Source organism: Anomaloglossus baeobatrachus, chromosome 3, assembly GCF_048569485.1.
Source record: "Anomaloglossus baeobatrachus isolate aAnoBae1 chromosome 3, aAnoBae1.hap1, whole genome shotgun sequence".
NCBI lineage: Eukaryota > Metazoa > Chordata > Amphibia > Anura > Aromobatidae > Anomaloglossus > Anomaloglossus baeobatrachus.
Genome location: NC_134355.1, coordinates 543312406 through 543334337, shown reverse-complemented (window position 1 = coordinate 543334337; position 21932 = coordinate 543312406). Strand labels below are relative to the sequence as shown.

At 41.8% G+C, this 21932-nt stretch overlaps 1 protein-coding gene across 1 annotated transcript in view; it reads left to right on the top strand.

Annotated features, from left to right (window-relative positions):
• WWTR1 (WW domain containing transcription regulator 1) overlaps positions 1-11077 on the top strand; it is a 127668-nt gene extending 116591 nt beyond the window's left edge. Inside the window, exon 6 of the mRNA XM_075340810.1 lies at positions 3739-11077. Coding sequence (XP_075196925.1) covers positions 3739-3920 — 182 coding nt within the window. The 3' untranslated portion in view covers positions 3921-11077. The remainder of the gene's footprint in view (positions 1-3738) is intronic.
• Positions 11078-21932: the final 10855 nt, after the last annotated feature.

The window sequence follows — 21932 nt, the reverse complement described above, 5'->3', positions numbered from 1 at the left end:
AATCAGCTGATAAATGTGTGTTGCTCATTCACTGATTGATCGGTGCCATGTTTACACAAGCTAGTGATCGGGAGTGAGTGTTCTTACAAACGCTCATTCAGTAGATTGGTGCCTTATGTGTAGAAATGAGTTAACCTGAGGTTCGATGTTAGGAGTTCGGGTTTTGAAACTGACTTCCAAAAAAACAAAGTTCGGGTTCGAAGTTCAAGTGAGTCACTCAAGCGAGCAGCGCTGTGCTTGGGTATGAGTGATGCTCAGCCCTGTGCAAGCTGCATGCAGTGTTTGAATGGCTCACACTGGGGGTAACATCAGTGTGATCAGATAAAGTGTGCACACACAAACAAACAAACAAAAAATTTGAAAAATCCCTCTCCTGTAAGGCTATGTGTGCACTAGAAAGTGCCTTTTTCTTAAGAGAAAAACAGACCCTCTGAAAGAATCCCGCACCAGCTTTAAAAAAACGCGGTAAAACCGCACCGGCATTTTTGCTGCTATTTGCCGCGGTTTTGCTGCGGATTTAAGGCAGATTTTCTGCAAGTTGGTCCCCGCAGTTTTTACCATTATCTATGGCAAAAGGCGCAGGTACCTGCAGAAAAGAAGTGACATGCTCATTAATTCCGCAGCGGAAAATCTGCCGGTATTAAAAAACGCAGTGTGCGCACAGCATTTTTTCAAATCCATAGGATTTGCTGGGGAATGACTGCAGCAATGTTAGGCTAAGTTCACACATCCTGTGTTTTGCATCAGTCACAATCCGTAGCCTTGAGGAATTACGGAATCCTGCAAAATATTTTGCAGGAATCCTGTATTTCCCCATAGACTTCTATTAGTGACGGATTGCGACTGATGACCCTGCGTTGCATCCGCTGCGTCGCGGTCCGTCGTTTTTGACTGACCGCCGAGCGGGGAGCAACGCAGAATGTAACGTTTTTCGGGCCGTCAAAATTAACGCGCCGCGCAGGAATCCGTCGCCATCCGTCAAGCTTGTAATGCATGTCTATGGTGCTGGATTCCGTCGTAATCCGTCTTACAATGGAATCCAGCGCAGGATTCCGTCATGCTCTACTGAGCATGCCCAGCATGCTTGGCACGCCCACTGGGCTGTCCCAAACACAGACGGATCATGACTGATCCGTCAAAAAACGGACGCACAGCGGATGTAACGGACGCAACTGATCCGTTTTTTCACAGGATTCCTGTGAAAGGAATCCTGTGAAAAACACATCAGTTGCATCAGTTGACATCTTGAAAATGACTGATCCGTTGCTGACGGACCTGACGGATTGAAAACACAGGATGTGTGAACTTAGCCTGAGACACATTTTCTGCGGCAAATCCACGGTAAATCTGCAGCGTGCGCACAGGGCCTAAGTGTTCTGCTTATGGCTGGCAGCATGTGGGTAAAGCCATAAACTGCACAATTACTGACTGTCATTGAGGTTCGGATCAAGTCGGGGTCAAAAACCGAACTATTTTACGGTTCAATGTATCTGCCAAGCAGAACTTCCAATGGTTTGCTCATCTCTACTTATATGAAGGGGCCTTTACATTTTAGTATTATATTGTGTTACAAACTTTTAGCTTTCTTCACTTCTTACTGCTGAAGTTCTTCACAAAAGATAGCTTATTGGAATTATGGTAACAATGGAGCGCTGTCAGACACAAATGCCCCCCAGGTCTGTCTTGTTTTTCCTGGCACTTTGCTGGATTTCTTCATATAATCAAAATAATTATAATGAACTGCACAACTATAATTATACTACACTTACACTGCGTTCCAAGCTAAAGTATTTAATTTAAGGTATATCTAGTCCAATTCTTGTCACCCACTTCTTGTTGTTCCTACAGCTTTTTTTCTTTCCCTAAATTAGCTGAAGCTTTTTCATTTCCATTTTTTATCTAAAACATTGAGCATAATAAAGTTGTGATTGCTAATGACTATTGTGTTGCCATAGATTTCTTCTAGTTGACTTTGTAGCTTTGTATTCTTACAAATGGATGTTTTTCTTGTTCATGTTTTCCCACCACAAGTCTTAATGGTGAGCTACACTGTGCACGTTGGTATCTATTTGTCCACTTATGTAGGCCAACAAGGATTTTTAGATTAGAATATTTAGAATGATTGATAAGGGTCTGTCTCCTTGGCACCCCCAATCATTGAATCCTTCATTGTTTATCCAAAGATAGCGCTGCATATACCATTGTGGTTGTGCTTTATTTTGCAGCTTTAAGGGAGTCTGTCATGTCCCCAAATGCTATTGACTTGCAGATGTGGAGTTAATCTTTAGGTTAATAGTGTTCTAAAGCTGCCTGGCAGCCAAACTGAAAGCCTGGTTACCGGGAGGTAATTAACTTTATTCCACCGGGCAGTTTCTGGCTCTTAGTTACAGAGGTGTGTCGGCACAGCCACTGCTCAGTGCAGAGTAAGTGGCGGCTGTAAGCACGCCATAACACCTTGACAGACAGCTGTCTCTGCCATAAATCAATTGGCTCAGTCCAACCCAGGCCTTCAGTACAGCAGTTTGGTAGCTTTAGCCTGCAGATTAACCCCATATTGGCAAGCCAATAGCGTTGGGGGCCAAGACCGATTCTCTTTCATTCATTTATATAAACAGAACTGAGCTTTTGATTGATGGGAGAGAGTCACTGATCATGTATATATTATCTAGCTCAATGAAAACCCATCAATTGAAAATCCAGAAAGCCTTATTAAAGTGTAACAAAATTTTAGAAGTTTTATTGCATGCTTTAGTACCTTAAAGTGAAACTGTCACCACTTTGACCTTTTTACACTGTTAATATGGGCATACAGGTTATAGAATGCTTAAAAATATCCTACTAGTATGTCTCATATAAGATGCCTTGTTGTTGAAATATCATTTTTTATCACTTTATGTAAATGAGCTCTTCCAGCCTATGGGGAAGATGTTGCCTGGAGACTCCGCCTCCAAGTATTGTTTTAAATAAAAGGGGTATTACCAGTGTGAGACAAGTAACTGACACAGAACAGGAGAAATGAAATTTGGCTTCTTTCAAACACATTTTTTTGCAGCTCCCTGAGCTCTGCTTCATTGCAACAATATTGCAATACTGTCTGCTTGCAAGCTGGAGGCTGAATCTAAGATGAACCTGCAGATGTGTCAGTTATAATCACATACAGCTCAGCAGAGAGCAGCCATCACATATTACACTGGTAACGCCTCTTTCTTTATTTACAATACTCTCTGGAGGTGGAGTTCCCATCTGCCCCATAGCCTGGAAGACCTCATTTTAATAAATAAATAAATAAACAATGATATTTCCACAACAAGGCATCTGATATGAGGCAGAAAGGTATGGCTTTTTTAGTGTTCTATAACCTGTATACCTATATTAACAGTTTAAAAAGGTCAAAGTGGTCACAGATTCCCTTTAAAAAGTGATAAATTAGTGTAGGGTAGGGTCCTAAGACGTATACAATCATTCAAAAGACTGTGTAAAAGTATCGATTGCCTACATGAGCATGCACACAGCAGTCTATAGGTCTTAATAAAATGAATGTGGGTGTGTACATCGCTCTGCACATGCTCACACAGGAGCTCACCACTTCTCCCTGCTGAGGGCTTTACATAGCCTTTTGACGAATTAGTGGGGGTCTCAGGTCCTCACCTCTGCTGAAACTACAGGACGTTTAAAGTACTATAAGAAAAAAGTTATTTGCAGTCATTTTGATAATTAAATGCAAATTTCTTTCTCCAGGTGAAATTCTGGGACAGCCAACTTTGAACCTGAATCCACAGACACGTTTTCCAGACTTTCTTGATGCTCTTCCGGGGACAAATGTTGACCTAGGAACACTGGAGTCAGAAGATTTGATTCCGAGTCTGAACGATGTGGAATGTGTGCTGAACAAAAATGACACCTACCTCACCTGGCTGTAGACGCTGGTGCTCAGGCTGACCTGTTCCCGTTTCCTTCTCTTTCTGATAACCTAGCTTTATGGTTTCCCTCGTGGAAATATATGATGAGCCTCATTTAAAAAAGTTGTGCCGCCAAATGGCCCACAGCTGTAATTCAACAGATTATTTTCAGGAAGAGATATACTTGTTCTATTGTATCACCACTACACAAAGGCTGTGAGATTATCTACAACCTGTGGCACATCTATACGAGGCCGCCTGGAGTCAGACCGGTATATGGTCTTACTACTTTAGGACACAAGGTTATACGTTACAAGCAGATAATCATACACGACATTGGGCAGTATACTTTTATTTATAACTGTAGAACCTAATGCATTTAACCCTTTCAATATAAGCTTTACAAATCATTGTAATTTTACAAAAAATGTGCTGGAAATAGAATAACAAGTAGATTTTTTTTTTATGCCAAGCTACCTAGGATGTTCTCTTTTATTGTGTGATTTTTATTTTTTTGCCGAAGCACAAACATTATGTTTAGAGTTGTTCTTCAGTATATTACTGTATAGCTTGTAGATGGAGAAAAAAACATTCTTCCAAGTAGCATTATGTTCAATAATCGTGAGACACTACAACGTTGACCAGTTTGGTACTAACTACCACCTTTATTATCTTTTTTTTAACAATGTGACTACAATCTTTTTTATTTTCTGTTATTTTTACGGCATATTAGATTTTATCGTTTATTGTATTAAGCACTATTTTTTTTAACTAATTATAACTGATAAATTCAGGCTTTTTTTATAATACGATTTAACAGTATCTCTGAGACTATCAAAGGGAGTATTTTAAATATAAAATGAGGTATTTTCTCAAGTGGGTTACTGAAAATATCGCAAAATTGGAGGGTGATTAAGACATTTGTTTCTATATTATATATACTGGAACCCACTTTATGCATTGTTGTTACTTATATTGTTTGATATGATAAAAAAAATATATATACTATTTGTCTATCCTGACCTTCCAACGGTGAAATATTATTCATTAGCTACAGTTGTAGAGCAAGGACTATCTGCAATATATTGTATATTACGTTGGAAATGTGGGACTGATGAAGCATTGACAATATCAGTTATACAGCATAGTCACAAATGCAGATGACGTCCTCGAAATCCATAATACTTCTTGAATCATTATAATATAATATTTATATCGACAGACTAAACTTTATTTGTAACTTTTTAAATAAACCCATTTTAAAGGCATTATTGATCAAAGTCTCTTGTATCTACAAGAGCTACTCTTTGCACTTACGGCGGGTATATGGGCCTTTTCCCTCCTTTATGTGGTCTTGCAGTACGCCTGCTCGTTTTCAGACCTGTTTTACCTTGGGCAGATGAAGAATGACTCACATTTTGAAAGTGCAGTTACTGGAAACCAGTGAGGGGTTTTAATTGGGGTGGAGATGGATATAAATATATCTAATATTAACACTTTATGGTACTGTAGAATTATATAATATACTCTACCGTATTCCTAATCTTGTGCAGCATTGCATTTGAACAAACTTCGGAGAGGTTTAGCAAAAACATGGTTCATTCTGTCAAGACTAGTTCCGGATCTGAACAGGCAATATATGATATTTAAGGGGTTCTCCACTTTGGATAACTACTACTTCAGCTGTTAGAATCTGACACTAAGTGTTCCATTTCCCACCAGGGCCACCACAGTGTCTATTTCCGTCAATAGGTCATCTGTAATGATGGGCAAATAGTGAAATATTCAGGCTCAGATTATTCGCACCGAATACCTAGTACTATTCCATATAGAAAAAACAATAGTAATCCAGATCATCACAGCTTTCCTGGAAGCAAAATCCTGGGGCGGTACACAGGCTCAATGGAAGCAATCCAGAAACAATTATGATTTAGACAGCAGTGTCCGAAACGCGTTGTTTCTACTTGTGTTATCTGCCATCTGTTTTGATACATTGATTTTTTTGAAGTTTTAATGGAACAAATAAAAGTCTTTGGTTTTACTTTTGTACTCTGTGAACGTTGATGCCTGACATGCCGCTTTTTCTAGTACTATTTCAGTATTTGTCCCAAGCATTTTTGGGGGAAATCTTCAAGAAAATTGTTCGAGCTCCCCATTGACTTTCATTAGGTTTATTATTCATGACCTATACTGGCTGGAATAGTACTTGGTATTCGATACAAATAATCCGGACCCAATTATTTAATTGTTCGCCCATCACTAGTTGTCTATGCATGGTCGGATAGGATAGGTCCTACTAGGGAAGAGATACCATTTTGAAATGCTCTCAATGTTTGCCAAGAAATGAGGATCCGTAATAGATTCTCCAATGTGACCTCAGAACCTTATAGGATGTATGGAAAAATGTTTTTAAAAATGAACAATCTTTTTTAAAAAAGAGAATCCTTGTGTTTTGGATGCCACATAGAGCCAAGGACTAAGCACAACTTAGTGCAGCAGTTTCGCTTCAGTATCCCTTTACATACAGCTAATTGAAAGTAGCTAGTGACAAGTGGAAACATAAACCTTCGCAACTTCACAATATGAGTTTCTAGGCTCAACCCAATGAATGTCTATTTTATGAGCCCTGAATTTTGCAGCTAGTAGCTCAAGAGTATGAAGATCCCTCCACTGTGAAGTGTTAGTTGTTAGGAAATAGATGAACTTGATGGTTCCAGAGTCAATGGCCAATGGGGACATTACAATTTTACATGGTAGGAAATATGACCATATGACAGTAAAGACTAGTATGAATGCATTGCATGAGTTAGAGCCAAAGTTATGTTGTAATCATCTGGTGGTGATCTGAAGGTGAATAACTTATGATATCAGAATTAGATTGTAGAATTGAGTACTAAGTAGCAAGAGTTACATTGATACTACATAGGTTGCTTATGGAAAGTGGATAATTAGCTATAGACTAGAGAAAGTAATGTCATTATGACTTATGGGCTAAATCCTGTCTGTTTAGATTGCATCTGTCATTTATGAGTTAAACATTTTGTAATGAAACATTTGATACTTCATTTTCTAACTTTATTACTTTACTTTTAATATGGGGTTAGTGTTTTTACAGCATGTTGCATGGATTGTGATTGTGAAGGAAATTTACTGATGTCAGTCAGTACCACTGAATTACAAGAGAGCTGAAGCATTTTTAGTCGTGCAATATGAGAGGTCTGAAAATAAGTCTGAGATCATTTACAGTATACTTGGCTCAAGTGTAAATGCAGTTTGATATGTTTCCTGCTGTACACCAACAGGGACAACTCTCCCCTGACAACAAACAGAACAACACACAAATAAAGTCGCAACCTAAGTAGATGCCACGTTGCAGGAGTGAAAATAATATAAAAATGTGACATTTCCAGCCCCATTGAGCACAAGCGCACTGTTAACTGCAGGACATACTATACATGTTCTTTGCAGTATAGGGATATTTGAGACAACGTACATGCCAGATCTTCATTTTTTGGTCTGCATTGCTACTCGGTACCATGTAAAATGCAAAAGTCACAAATAAAACGAATAGACAATGTATAAACTGTTCTCATTTTACTATACAGGTATACATGGATTCAGTATCAAATCAGGTTACTTTCATGTCATAACTAAGGCCTTAAAAGTAATTTTTAAGGATGATCGAATACTTCAAATATGCGGCTTCGCGAATATTTTCCGAATAGGTCGCCGCTATGCGAATATTCGATGTGCAATGTAAGCCTATGGGAAGCCCAAATAGTTCCGAATAGTTGTTATTCGGGTTTCTCATAGACTTACATTGCGCATCAAATATTCGTGAATAGCGGCGACCTATTCGGAAAATATTCGCGAAGCTGAATATTTGAGGTATTCGATCATCCCTAGTAATTTTCAATTAAAACAAAAACTCTCAATGTTGTAGAATATAAAAAAATAAGTCACTTTACAGATCCTCCACCGTTTATTTCTGAATACTCTTCTGTTCCAGAAACGGTCTCTGTATTTCCTGTTCGATCCATGTCAACATGTAACTGCTTTTGCCATTCATCGGCTAAAATGGTCACATCTGTCCTATATAGCAGGAAATATGGACACTGACCCTCAGTCAGGACAGATGTGACCACTCTAGCTATTATTGACCGTAACAGTGGTGTGTTGGTCATAATTGCAGCTAGTGGTTGGTTCAATATGTACATGTGTACATGGAGCAGGACTGTTCGGAGGATGTCAGGGACTTGAAAGTGTTGGATCAAGAACAGGGGAGGATTGGTGAGTTTTCTTTTATTTAAGGGGCAAGACATCCATTTTATTATCATTTATGTATTCTACTGTGTCTTGAAGCTGAACAAATATGGCAGTTGTGGAATGAAACCTACCCAAATCTTTTTTTTAAAAGACTACTTAGAAGGATGGGATATAATGCTTTCAGAAATTGATAGCTACATTATGTGTAGGAGCAGACACATATAGACAACGACCTCTGTGCAAGAACAGTATATGGGCCTCTTTTTCTGTCTGTGGCACAAACTTGTTGCCTACTTTTGAGGTAGAGTGGGTCCCCTAAACTCTAGGACCACCGTGGAGCTGCACAGTTTGCACCAATGGTATGTCGCTCCTGAACACATATTCATCTTTTGCTTCAGCATGTCTATTTTATAAGATGAAAAACGGTAATTAATCCTCCAGTTCTCTCCTTGGAAATTGCTGGTGATGAATTTAGCAGGGATGTTTTCTCACGCCCCATACTTCTTGAATGTGTAGCAAATGTCATATGCCAAATCCCATGTCATTCATTAGACCCTTAGAATGCTTTTCTATCTTGAGTCACTTTTGATGAGAACATGGTCTGGCATATGTATTAACATAAGCTCACCTCCCAAATGTTGCTTTGTATCTCCTGATCCTGTGATATCATCAAAGTTGGAAGTGGTTAAGTCTGATCTTAGAGAACAGACCCATCAAAGGATTGTAAAGTTCATGTGATCGACCTAACAAACCACTAAACACTGGGCCTAGGGCACTTAAACCATTGAAACACTTGTGAGAGGACCATAGGGATGTGACAATGTTCACACTCCTGGCAGATTTGCTGTTGGTGAACTAGTGGCTCTTACACACTGCTTATAAAGGATGCTTTAACTGTCTGCTCCTAACTACATAGTTTAACTTCTGTAAATGTTGGTGATCTCAAGATTAGAGATGAGCGGACCTGTGGAAGTTTGTTTCGGCGGTTGCAGCCGCATTTTCAAAAAGTTCTATTTGGAACCTGGACTTGACCTGAACCTCAATGGAAATCAGTAATTGAGCAGTTCTGGTCTCCGCCTACATGCAGCCAGCCATAAACAGAACACTTCCGGGGGTGGGCGAGGTTGCTCTCTGATCTGAGCCATGGCTTAGACCCTTTGATTCAGAAAAGGCAATCAATACTATTATCATTGGGATTCCTGTTAGAGATTTTGCATTGAAGTCCATGAGCAACAGTCAACACTGAAATCAACACTGAAGACTGATCCACTACATAAAATGCATTTAGCTTGGAAGGTAAAGCATTTTATAATATTCACCACAGGCATACACTTTACAACAATTCCAGGGGCATATGGGCAGGGTTTTTCCATTTTTTTTGAGCGGGTGCACACTACATACAATAATGCTGTTGTTACCGTCAGTGCGAGTCGATCAAACACTGCAAATTGGTTGCACTGGGCTGAACACCGAACGTACCCAAGCACAGCGCTGCTTGTGCAAGTGGTTTGCATACGTAAAACACCTGAATTCCGAACTCGAACTCTGGAGAGGGGTTTTGTAAAGTTTGTGTTCCATACGAACACCAAACCTCAGGTCTGCTCATCTCTAATAAGGATCTACTTCTTTCCTTGAATAGACTACATGCAGTAGTTTGGATAGGAAATACTGCAGCATCCAGCTATTTGCAACCATAGATATTGTCCTAATTGTCTCAAAAGATGTTCTTGTTGTCTTTGGTAACAAATCAAAATTTCAAGATTGAGTATGAAAATTAAGATGTTATTTGATGTTCAAAACAGGTTTTATACATGAGTCTTAATGGGCCCGATTCATCAAACCTTTGAAAAATCGCATAACTTTAGCACAGCTCAAGGCTGAACCAAAATTATGTGATTTTTGACATTCTCATACCATTTTTGCCCAGCTCCAACAAAGGGGGGGAGATTGAGACGTGACGACCGTCTCTCTTCAAATTCATGATGAGCAGTGGTGTTTGCTAGGCCACAAATCTTACTCAAGTAGGGACTAGAGTAGGTTTTGTGGTGAGGCGCACACAGAGGTGTACACCACTTGCCAAACACTCCTGATTCATGAAGAGGTATCTGTCACTTCATGAATCTGGAGCTTCTGACTCCAGCTCATCTCCTCATTAAGACCGGTGTGCATCAGACCCAATGTGTATCTTGCATATATAAACTGTGCTGTATGGGAAATTTAATTATATTGAGTGCAGAACTGGCAGTCTCACCCATGTCTGGAGCCAATGTACACATATTTTCCCTTTGGCCCATATGAGAAAAGACCCTTAATATTTGGGGCCTTGGAGATTTTGCATTTGCTTCAGGTTACGCCCTTGAGTGTGGTCAATAACACAAGTAATTCCTGAAACTGGGTGAGAAGGAGGCCACAGAACAAAAATATGTGGGCTCTTTAGGGATAAATACCCAACTGCATTAAGGCAGTGTATTTTTATCAATTTTGGATTACAAAAAGTTGTCTTACATGTGGAGTTAAGCTTTAAGTGATGGAATGTGAATTGCACGTTACAAACACTATTGTCACTATTGTGTAGCCCTGTGCTGACCGGCACTACATCAGTGCAGTGTATCGTTGCGGTTTTATTGCATGAAATGATTTTTTTTATTTTGTAAGGTCATTTTTAGACACTACAGTTAAGCAGAATTGTTCTGTAATTTGTGCATTTTTCTTATGTACTTTATACTCAAGTGAGTAGTTTGTTTTTCTTCGGCATATGAACGTATGCTGCCTATGAAGCCAAGGGCCGCATGGATAAAACAAATTGCTGATACTCATTGTATTTCTCTACTTTTATTATTCCAGTTTATTTAAATGAATATCCAGCTCTGCTTCTTTGTTTGGGCAACTATGCAATAAACCCTCCAAAAGTATTTTGCCTCCTTTCTTGATTACTTTACATTTCTATTTACTAAAAAGAGACAAATAAATGGCTACACCTTCACAAAATTATTTTGAAAAATACATCTAAAATAGAAAATTTGAAACTGGTCATAATTAAAAAATAGTGTCTACAGCCCTATGTGGACTTCATAAAATTATGCATTCATGCTCCCTTCCATCTCTTCTCTATTTCTTGTTAATATTAACAATAAGTAGGGGACAGATAAAAGGAAATATGACTGCAGGATCAGAGTACAGATAGTCTGTCTGGTATACAATTGGATGTATGGTACATGCATTCCACATTAAAGTCTGAAGGCACGCAAATGTTTCCATGTCTTCTATAGACTGAATTTGCTCCCAGTTCTTAGTAAGGTTGTCAACCGCCTGTAAATTATTACAATATGTTAGTATACTGCAGTGTGCCGTGCTCCACTTATTTACTTAAAGGGGTTATCCTAGCAAAATAAAGTAAGCGAAAAATGTTCAAATACACCAGGTGCTCTCATCTTCTCATAACTTCATAGGTCTCTGGTCCCGGTAGCTTCACACTTGGTCTGGTACTCCACGCAAGATAGCATCTCTTTTGTCACCACATGAACAGAACAGTGTGTGAAGAAGGCTTACTGACTCCTCATTTCAATATCTGAGACAGCCTCCTTCCCAATTACAGCCAATGCATAGACATGGGTTGGCTTAACTATTAAAGTTACCCAAGTGCTAGGACTGGAGCAGATATCGTCAAATCAGGACAACCTTGAACAACTAATATATCAAACTTACTATATATAATCCCTTCAACTTTAGTTAATGTATATAACCATGATCTTGAAAAGTAGTGAGTAGCGTAGCTACTGTGGGGAAAGAGGGGGCCAACTTAAGGCCCCCATGAGCTGTGATGGGCAGTCTGGCTCTTTTTGGTGATCTGGCTCACTTGGTTTTGCTCACAAAAAAGAGCCGGATCTTTTGGATCCTAAATGGATCCCTAGTAAATATTAAATTTGATCTCTATTAAATTGTATTGATCACAGGTAAACACATATTTAAGATGACATTAATGTGGTTGAAACCCACTTGAAGTTAGCCCATTACATTGATGAGTGGGCAGAATGTGGTTTGGGTAGCCGGGGTTTCCTCCACCAAATATCAAAATTTTACGCCCAGTGACTGCCATTAAGCGAAGTTAGTGGCTCTCACTATTGTACCACCTTCGTTCATTCACAGCAGGGGGCCGGCTCTTTGTCTCAGATCATTCCAGAATGGCACATCACTACTGCTACTGTACAATGTTTGGGCATGCGCAGCGCCAATACAGTTATACTTTGTAGTGGAGCAGAGAGAAATGCTCCCCCTACACTATCGCTCTTCATTCTGTAGGCTACAGGTTGATTTAGGCTTGCAGTGTACAGAATGGGCAGAGAGACTAACAAACGGGATGGGGGGAACTCTGCATGCCCCAGCGTGATGACATCACCGCCTAGTCTTGTCAGCTTTCAATTGCTCCAGAAGTTGAATGTAATATCTTGCATTGATGGTGGAACTCTTTTGAAGGTAGTCCACTAGCAGCACACCCGCCTTTTCCCAGAACACAGACGCCATTACCTTAGTGGCTGCTTTTTGCACCCTGAACTTCTTTGGACGAGAAGAACCACTTTGCCTCCACTCTTTTGACTGCTCCTTGTTTTCAGGGTCATACAAATAAATCCAGGTCTCATCCATAGTGACCAGTAAATCCAGGAAGTTCTTATCAGTTCGGAAACGCTGACAAATGGACTGGGAAGTTTTCACTCGCATGCTTCTGTGACCTGTTGTCCAACATTTGAGAACCCACTTTGCAGATAGATTCCTCATGTCCAAATGTTCATGGATAATGACACAAACATGTTCACGAGAAATCCTCATGATGTCTGCTATTGCTTTAGCTGAAATTCGTCGATTCTCCAGTTTGAGGTTGTGCACAGCATCGACTATCTCCGGAACAACATCCACCCTCAGTCGTTTAGGATGTTCCTCATCATTGGTGTTGAAGTGGCCCGTTTTAAATTTGGCAACCCAGTTCTCAACTGAGGAATATGAAGGGCATTGATCACCCAATGTCTGTGACATTTCACCATGAATATCCTTTGCGGACTTTCCTTGCAGAAACAAGAATTTTATTGCTCATCTGCTCTAAGTTGCTGTGAATATCGCATTAGACTCTGCCATTTTGTTTTCCCGCGTACGTAGAACACTGTACGTAGACACATAAGGCTTTCATGTGATGTAACATTCAATACCATAGAAACAAAAAAAGATCAATAGCCAAAGACTTATCAGCAGCCCCTTGTACTAGGAGCCATGATACTGTGTGGGGAAATACTGATTGCCAAATTACAGCATGGGAAAATACTGAGGGCCATGAGACATTGTGGGCAGACCACTAAAGGCCATATTACAGTGTGGGGGGAATACTGGGGACCATGATACTGTGTGGGGGAAATGCAATGGGCCATGATACTGTGTGGAGGAAATACAGGGGCCATCATAATGTGTGAGTAGGGCTACTGAGGGCTATCATACAGTGGGGGAGGGCTACTGTGGAGCCCATCATACTGTAAATAGGCAGCTGTGTATCTATCTTTGTGGGAAGTGTAGGGGACATCATTTTATATAGAGGGAAACTATATATGGGATGGATTAAGTTGAAATTATTAAATGTTAAGTGGGCACTTAAGAAGCATTTGTTATAATTGCACTTGGTGTATTGTGATTGTCAAATTGGCACACTGGGGCATTATTACTTTTTAGGGGCTAAATGTGGGCATTGTTTTTTAGGGCACTTGCACAGGATTAATATTTTCTAGGAGGAAATTTTACTGTCTAAAGAGCACAAAGGAGGCATTTTAACTATCTAAGAGACACAGTGGTGGACACTGGGGTATTAAGATGATCAGTAATAGGGACACATGTGGCCAGCAGCAGAAGCTCAATTTTGGCGTGTCAGTGGGATGAGTATTTTGTTCAGTAGGTTGTGAAATATCAGTATTAATCTTTGTATAGTGATTTTCAGTAACAGCTCAGTCATCTCCTAAGGTTCTCCTATAGTTATGATTAGCCTGCGCCACCATAGTTGTAATCAGAGTTACCTGGTTAGGGGCACACTCAGATGTTTCGCCCCTTGAGCTGAACCCCTAGCTATGCCTCTTACTGTAGTCAATGCATTTTAATAGTACGTAAGCTTATTATTAAAAGAAAAAACTGAAGCGGCCGCTCTTTTATTTAAACCAGATTATCTGTTACAGAATTGAGATTCTCTTGTATTCTTGTATGGTTTCTTGAGAAAACTACCCCTCTAGAAGACCACTGTAATGTAGTTTTGTGTGGTCCTATCTAAGAGGTTTCACTGTATTAGAAATGTTACAGACCGCAAATGTAACCATTTACAGAACTGCTTGTTCACATCCAGCACATCCACAGATGACATAAACACACAACATAACAGCACTTAAAATTCCAAAAGTAGAACATTTTAGTCCCACTCCAGGAATGCTCCAAAAACTGAAACTCTTGGATGTGGTTTTGATAGTGACCCCATTTTTGTCCGGTTTGTGCGATGGTTATAGCAAAATGAAGCCGTTTTACAACTATGATGCTCACACCTCAAAATGTGTAACAGATGTGAGTTCCACCACTTTCACAGGTGCAATGACAATTTTCAGAGCTTCCATAGTAGAATTAGTAGAGAGAACCACCTCTCTATTCTGGACAGCACATAACAGGGCCCTATTTTAAATGCACCACTCCAGCATTTTGGGTTTTTTTTGTGCTGTAGTGGCGATTTATATCTAAGTTCCCTTCTCACTGTCATATACACCTTCCAGTGGCTTCATCTTTTACCGACGTCGGTCCGGTCCCACAGCCATCTTGTGACTGTAACTTCTGAATGGCCGGAAGTCAGCAGTTACATCACAAGCTCTCAATGTAAGTGGTACTTTGCACGCTGCGACATCGCTAGCCAATGATAGCGATGCCGAGCGCGATAGTACCCGCCCCCGTCACACATGCGATATCTTGTGATAGCTGCCGTAGCGAACATTATCGCTACGGCAGCTTCACGCGCACTTACCTGGTCGGCGACGTCGCTGTGACTGCCGAAAAATCCCTCCTTCAAGGAGGCGGTGCGTTCGGCGTCACAGCGACATCACTGCGACGTCACTAATCGGCCAGCCAATAGAAGCGCAGGGGCAGAGATGAGCGGGATGCAAACATCCCGCCCACCTTCTCCATTCCGCATTGCCGGTGGACGTCGGGCGCAGGTAAGGAGATGTTTGTCCCTCCTGCGGCTTCACACACAGCGATGTGTGGTGCTGCAGGAACGACAAACAACATCGTACCTGCGGACGCACCGACATTATGAAAATGAATGACGTGACACAGGTCACCGATTTTTGACTGTTTCACGCTCGTTCATCTTCTCTCCTAGGCTTTACACGTTGCGATGTCGTATGTGCGTCACTTTCGATTTGACCTCGAGGATATCGCTGTAGCGATGTCGCAACGTGCAAAGTACCCCAAAGTACCCCTAAGGCACTGTGTGCAGAATTATTAGGCAAGTTGTATTTTAGAGGATTTTTTTATTATTGATCAACAACTATGTTCTCAATCAACCCAAAAGACTGATAAATATCAAAGCTTAATATTTTTGGAAGTTGGAGATTTTTTTTTTTAGATGTGGCTATCTTAGGAGGATATCTGTTTGTGCGGGTAACTATTACTGTGCAGAATTATTAGGCAACTTAATAAAAAACAAATATATTCCCATCTCACTTGTTTATTTTCACCAGGTAATCCAATATAACTGCACAAAATTTACAAATAAACATTTCTGACATGCAAAAACAAAACCCCAAAAAATAATGACCAATATAGCCACCTTTCTTTATGATGACACTCAACAGCCTACGATCCATAGATTCTGTCAGTTGCTTGTTCTGTTTACAATCAACATTGCATGCAGCAGCCACCACAGCCTCCCAAACACTGTTCCGAGAGGTGTACTGTTTACCCTCTCTGTAGATCTTACATTTTATGAGGGACCACAGGTTCTCTATGGGTTTCAGTTCAGGTGAACAAGGGAGCCATGTCATTATTTTTTCATCTCTTAGACCTTTACTGGTCAGCCACGCTGTGCAGTAGTTGGATGCATGTGATGAAGCATGAACGATACCAACTTCTTCCTGTACCACTACTTGAAGAAGTTGTCTTCCAGAAATTGGCAGTAGGTCTGGGAGTTGATCTTCACTCCATCCTCAACCCGAAAAGGTCCCATAAGTTCATCTTTGATGATACCAGCCCATACCAGTACACCACCTCCACCTTGCTGGCGTCTGAGTCGGAGTGGAGCTCTCTGCCCTTTACTGATCCGGCCTCTGGCCGATCCATCTGGCCCACCAAGAGTCACTCTCATTTCATCAGTCCATAAAACCTTTGAAAAATCAGTCTTAAGATATTTCTTGGCCCAGTCTTGACGTTTTATCTTATGTTTCTTGTTCAAAGGTGGTCGTTTTTCAGCCTTCCTTACCTTGACCATGTCCCTGAGTACAGCACACCTTATGCTTTTTGATACTCCAGTAACATTGCAGCTCTGAAATATGGCCAAACTGGTGGCAAATGGCATCTTGGCAGCTTCACGCTTGATTTTCCTCAATTCATAGCCAGTTATTTTGCGCCTTTTTTGCTCAACACACTTCTTGCGACCCTGTTGGCTATTTGCCATGAAACGCTTGATTGTTCAGTGATCACGCTTCAAACGTTTGGCAATTTCAAGACTGCTGCATCCCTCTGCAAGACATCTCACAATTTTGGACTTTTCAGAGCCCGTCAAATCTCTCTTCTGACCCATTTTGCCAAAGGAAAGTTAGTTGCCTAATAATTAAGCACACCTTATATAGGGAGTTGATGTCATTAAACTACACCCCTCCTCATTACAGAGATGCACATCACCTGATTTACTTAATTGGTAGTTGGTTCTCAAGCCTATACAGCTTGGAGTAGGACAATATGTATAAAAATTATCATGTGATCAAAATACTAAAAATATTATTTGCCTAATAATTCTGCACACAGTGTATGAGAGCCAGAACGAGGCACTCGTAGAGTTGAATTGAGGGGTGACCTCCGGCTCACTCCATGAAACACTAGAGCATGCTAGCTGGTCACAAAGAGACCGACCTAAGTGGCGGTGATAGAAGGTGAACCCGCCAGAAGGTGAACATAATACAGGGAGCAGGATATTTAGATATAAAGCACCAATCCAGTGGTGCAATATTAAAAAGACGCTGACGTGGTGCTTTAAGGGGAAGCTGTCAGCAGGCTTTTACCTCCTAATTTGACCACGATGTAGAGACAAAGACTGGAACTCCAACCATGTATCACTTGACTGCTTTCTGTAGTTTTTAAAAAATAACAGTTTTTTCAGATTATTATTGGGAGATTAGAGTATTAGTAAATCTGCTGCCATGTAGTCCCCCATAGTCATTAGTATGGTATAACCTTCCCCACATACAACACTACTGATTGATATCTTTCTGCCTATGCGCAGTGTACACAGAAATCCGCCAATCCGTAGGATGGAAGGGGTTCTACAGAGCTCAGAAATCAGAGAACTGCTAGCTCTGCACCAGACAAAACTGTAATTTTATTAAAAATGCATAGTGGCCCAGTAACTGATACATCGCTGGAATCAGGGACTCTGGCCCTATATCATATTGCTCTTAAATGTGAGTGACACATTCCCTTTAAGATAGATGTTGGGACCTGCAGCTATTAGTAACTATCGCATTATCTGTGGATATGTAAGAAAGGTGCACAAGGACTGGGCTCCAGCACCAATGGGACAATGTTAAAACAACTTTATTGTGCAATTAAAAAGAGAAAAATAAAAAAAGAGTAAAAAAACAAGAAGGGTTAAGGATCGATACGTTTACACGTTTTGGCTTAGCAACCCTTATTCATGGCTTTCTTCACTTCTTGCACCACACCTTGACCAAAGAAATTTTTCACACTGAACTTGTGGTGCCCCTGAATACATCAGGATGCCACAGGGTACTGCATCCTTACCCAGGGTGCAGGGCCCACCCCCCATGGTTCCAGGTACCCAAGAAGCCGATGTCACTCCCATCTGCACCACAAAACCCAATCACCTCACAGCAGTCACTGCCAGACACACCAGGGGGGTGGACAAACTGGAAATGGGCCAGCCACTGGGGGACGGAGCAGACTGTGAGAGCAAGACAGAGAGAATTGAAGTAGGCTCCAAAGAGAGAGGAGCTGGGAGAGTGAGCTCCTGGGGAGTTGGGGACACTGGTTGGGTCGCAAGCGATGATCCGGGTCCAGTGGAGTTGGGGACCGGTAGCAGGGACATTGGACGAGGGTGTGACGGACATAGTCTTGGAGGACTGTCAGCACCAGAAGGTCCAAAAGAACTGACTGGTACCGAGCATGACGGGGTACAGGACCCTAGGTCAGGAGCCGATTCAACGTCCTCGCAATTCACCTGTAAGGTAGAGGACCTCCAAGGACTTCCCTAAGAGCTCAGAGGTTGAGGGCATCAGCACAACGAGGGGGGCAGGGGCGTATCCAGACACAGTAACCCACTAAAGTCCTGCGTGCCAGCCCTCAAGAGCACAGCTACACTACAAATAGTGAGCAGGGCCCCAACATCTTCAAGCCACGGGGACCACTAATGAACCACAAATTGTGCACGGAGGCAGGCTCCAGATCATTAAGTTACATCAGTGGGACTGGGAACTTGGACGGACTCCTGGCAGCTGCAGCTGTACACAGAGACTTTGGTTTACCTGCAGTGTGTGTGTCTCCTTTCTAAACCTCATCCAGCACCACCAGCACTACCCTTGCACCCTGTCCTCCCAAAGCACCAACACCCTGAGTCCAGTGCCGTCCCTACCTACGGAGGGACTGACACCTTGCTGCCCAACACCATCTGCCCCGATACTCCTTCCAGCAGCGACAGTACTCCCATTACCGCAACCCGCAGGTGGCGTCACAAACTAATCCCCTGTAAATACCCCCTTTCACGGATCAGAGTGTCCGCCAAGCTGGATCCGGGCCCCTCGAGCCACCACAATCCCGGATCCGAGCAGCCCGACCAATACCGGTGCGGTACACCTTGAATCTTACCTGGCGTCACAAACAGAATAAGGACTGCACCCATTAATCCTGGTGACGTGCACCTTACAGAACTGTTCAAAACTGTGCTGTAACTGTCCGTTTGAATTGCCGCCATTGTTGCCGCCATTTTCCCCCGTCATTTTGGCGCCACAAACTGACCTCCCTGGCAGGTGAGCTGATTTGCCTACATTACAAGTGCATCTCAGTAAATTAGAATATTATCAAAAAGTTAATTTATTTCAGTAATTCAATACAAAAAGGGAAACACATATATTATATAGAGTAATTACACACAGAGTGATCTATTTCAAGTGTTTATTTCTGTTAATGTTGATGATTATGTTTTACAGCGAATGAAAACCCAAAAGTCATTATCTCAGAAAATTAGAAGAGTATATAAGACCAACTGAAAAAATGATTTTACACTCAGAAATGTTGGCGCCTACTGAAAAGTCTGTACAGTAAATGCCTCAATACTTGCTCGGGGCTCCTTTTGCGTGAATTAGTGCATCAATGCGGCGTGGCATGGAGGCGATCAGCCTGTGGCACTGCTGAGGTGTTATAGAAGCCCAGGTTGCTTTGATAGTAGCCTTCAGCTCATCTGCATTGTTGGGTCTGGTGTCTCTCATCTTCCCCTTGACAATACCCCATAGATTTTCTATGGGGTTTAGGTCAGGCGAGTTTGCTGGCCAATCAAGCACAGTGATACTGTGGTTATTAACCCCTTCAGCCCCCGGGCACTTTCCGTTTTTGCGTTTTTGTTTTTTGCTCCTATTCTTCCGAGAGGCGTAACTTTTTTATTTTTCCATCAATCTTGCCATATGAGGGCTTGTTTTTTGCGGGACGAGTTGTACTTTTAAATGAAACCATAAGTTTTACCATATAGTGTACTGGAAAATGGCAAAAAAATTCCAAGTGCGGAAAAATTGCAAAAAAACTGGGATTGTACAATAGTTTTTGGGATATTTTATTCACCGTGTTCACTATATGGTAAAACTGATGTGTGGGTATGATGCCTCAGGTCGGTGCGAGTTTGTAGACACCAAACATGTATAGGTTTACTTGTATCTAAGGGGTTAAAAAAAATTCACAAGCTTGTCCGAAAAACGTGGCGCACGTTTTGCGCCATTTTCCAAAACCCGTAGCGTTCTCATTTTTCAGGATCTGAGGCTCAGTGATGGCTTATTTTTTACGTCTTGACCTGACGTTCTTAACGGTACCATTTTTGCGCAGATGCTACGTTTTGATCGCCTGTTATTGCATTTTGCGCAAAATTTGCGGCGACCAAAAAACGTAATTTTGGCGTTTGGAATTTTTTTGCCGCTACGCCGTTTACTGATCAGATTCATTGATTTTATATTTTGATAGATCGGGCATTTCTGAACGTGGCGATACCAAATATGTGTGTATTTTTTATTTTTTTAACCCTTTAATTTTCAATGGGGTGAAAGGGGGGTGATTTGAACTTTTAGGTTTTTTTAATTTTTTTTAATTTTTTAAAACTTTTTTTTTTACTTTTTTTTTTATTTTACTAGTCCCCCTAGGGGGCTATAGCGATCAGCAATCTGATCGCTTTGCACAATCTGCAGATCTCAGCTACAGAGCTGAGAACTGCAGATTTGCTGCTTCACTTTCAATGCCGGCTGTATTCCGGCATTGAGAGGAAGTGACTCATGTTAGCCACAGGCGTCATCACATGACCCTGTGCTACCATGGCAACCGCCGAAAGTCACGTGATCATGTCACGTGACTTCCGGCGGGGGCGGGGTAAGTCACTGTAATGGCGGCGCCCATATACATATCGCTGCCAAGACTTTGGCAGCGAAATGTAAGGGGTTAATGGCCGCGGGTGGAAGCGATTCCACCCGCGGCTAGCAGGCACACATATCAGCTGTTGATAACAGCTGATATGTGCGCCGATCGCCGCCGCCTGCCGGCGGCAGGGGGCGGGGCTTACCGGAAAACGATCCATGACGTATCTAGTACGTCATGGGTCGTTAAGGGGTTAAACCAGGTAGTGGTACTTTTGGCAGTGTGGACAGGTGCCAAGTCCTGCTAGAAAATGAAATTTCCATCTCCAAAAAGCTTGTCGGCAGAGGCAAGCATGAAGTGCTATAAAATTTCCTGATAGACGGCTGCGCTGACTTTGGTCTTGATAAAACACAGCGGACCTACACCAGCAGACGACATGGCTCCCCAAACCATCACTGATTGTGGAAACTTCACACTAGACCCAAAGCAGCTTGGATTGTGTCACTCTTAACTTTTCCTCCAGAATATTACCTTTTGCTATGGTAATGAGGTTTACTGGCCCGGTGGGCGGGCCGTATTTCGTCCGTTATCCCCCCTCCTGCCGCTGTTTGCCGTCCCCCAGTGTTCTTTTACATAGATTAGGCCGCGAGCGCCGGTGATGACATTCATCACCAGCATCATCCAAGTACCCACCCATAATCTCGCGCCTGAGTAATAACATCACCGGCGCTCGCGATTTGAAAACAGTGCTCAGTCCCGCGATAGTGCCACTGTGCATGCGCGAGACTTCAGTAGCACTGTGGAACATGAGGGTGGCGGCTTCATCTATGTAAATGAACACTGGGGGACGGCGAACAGCGGTAGGAGGGGGGATAACGGACGAAATACAGCCCACCCACCGGGCAAACCTCATTACCATAGCAA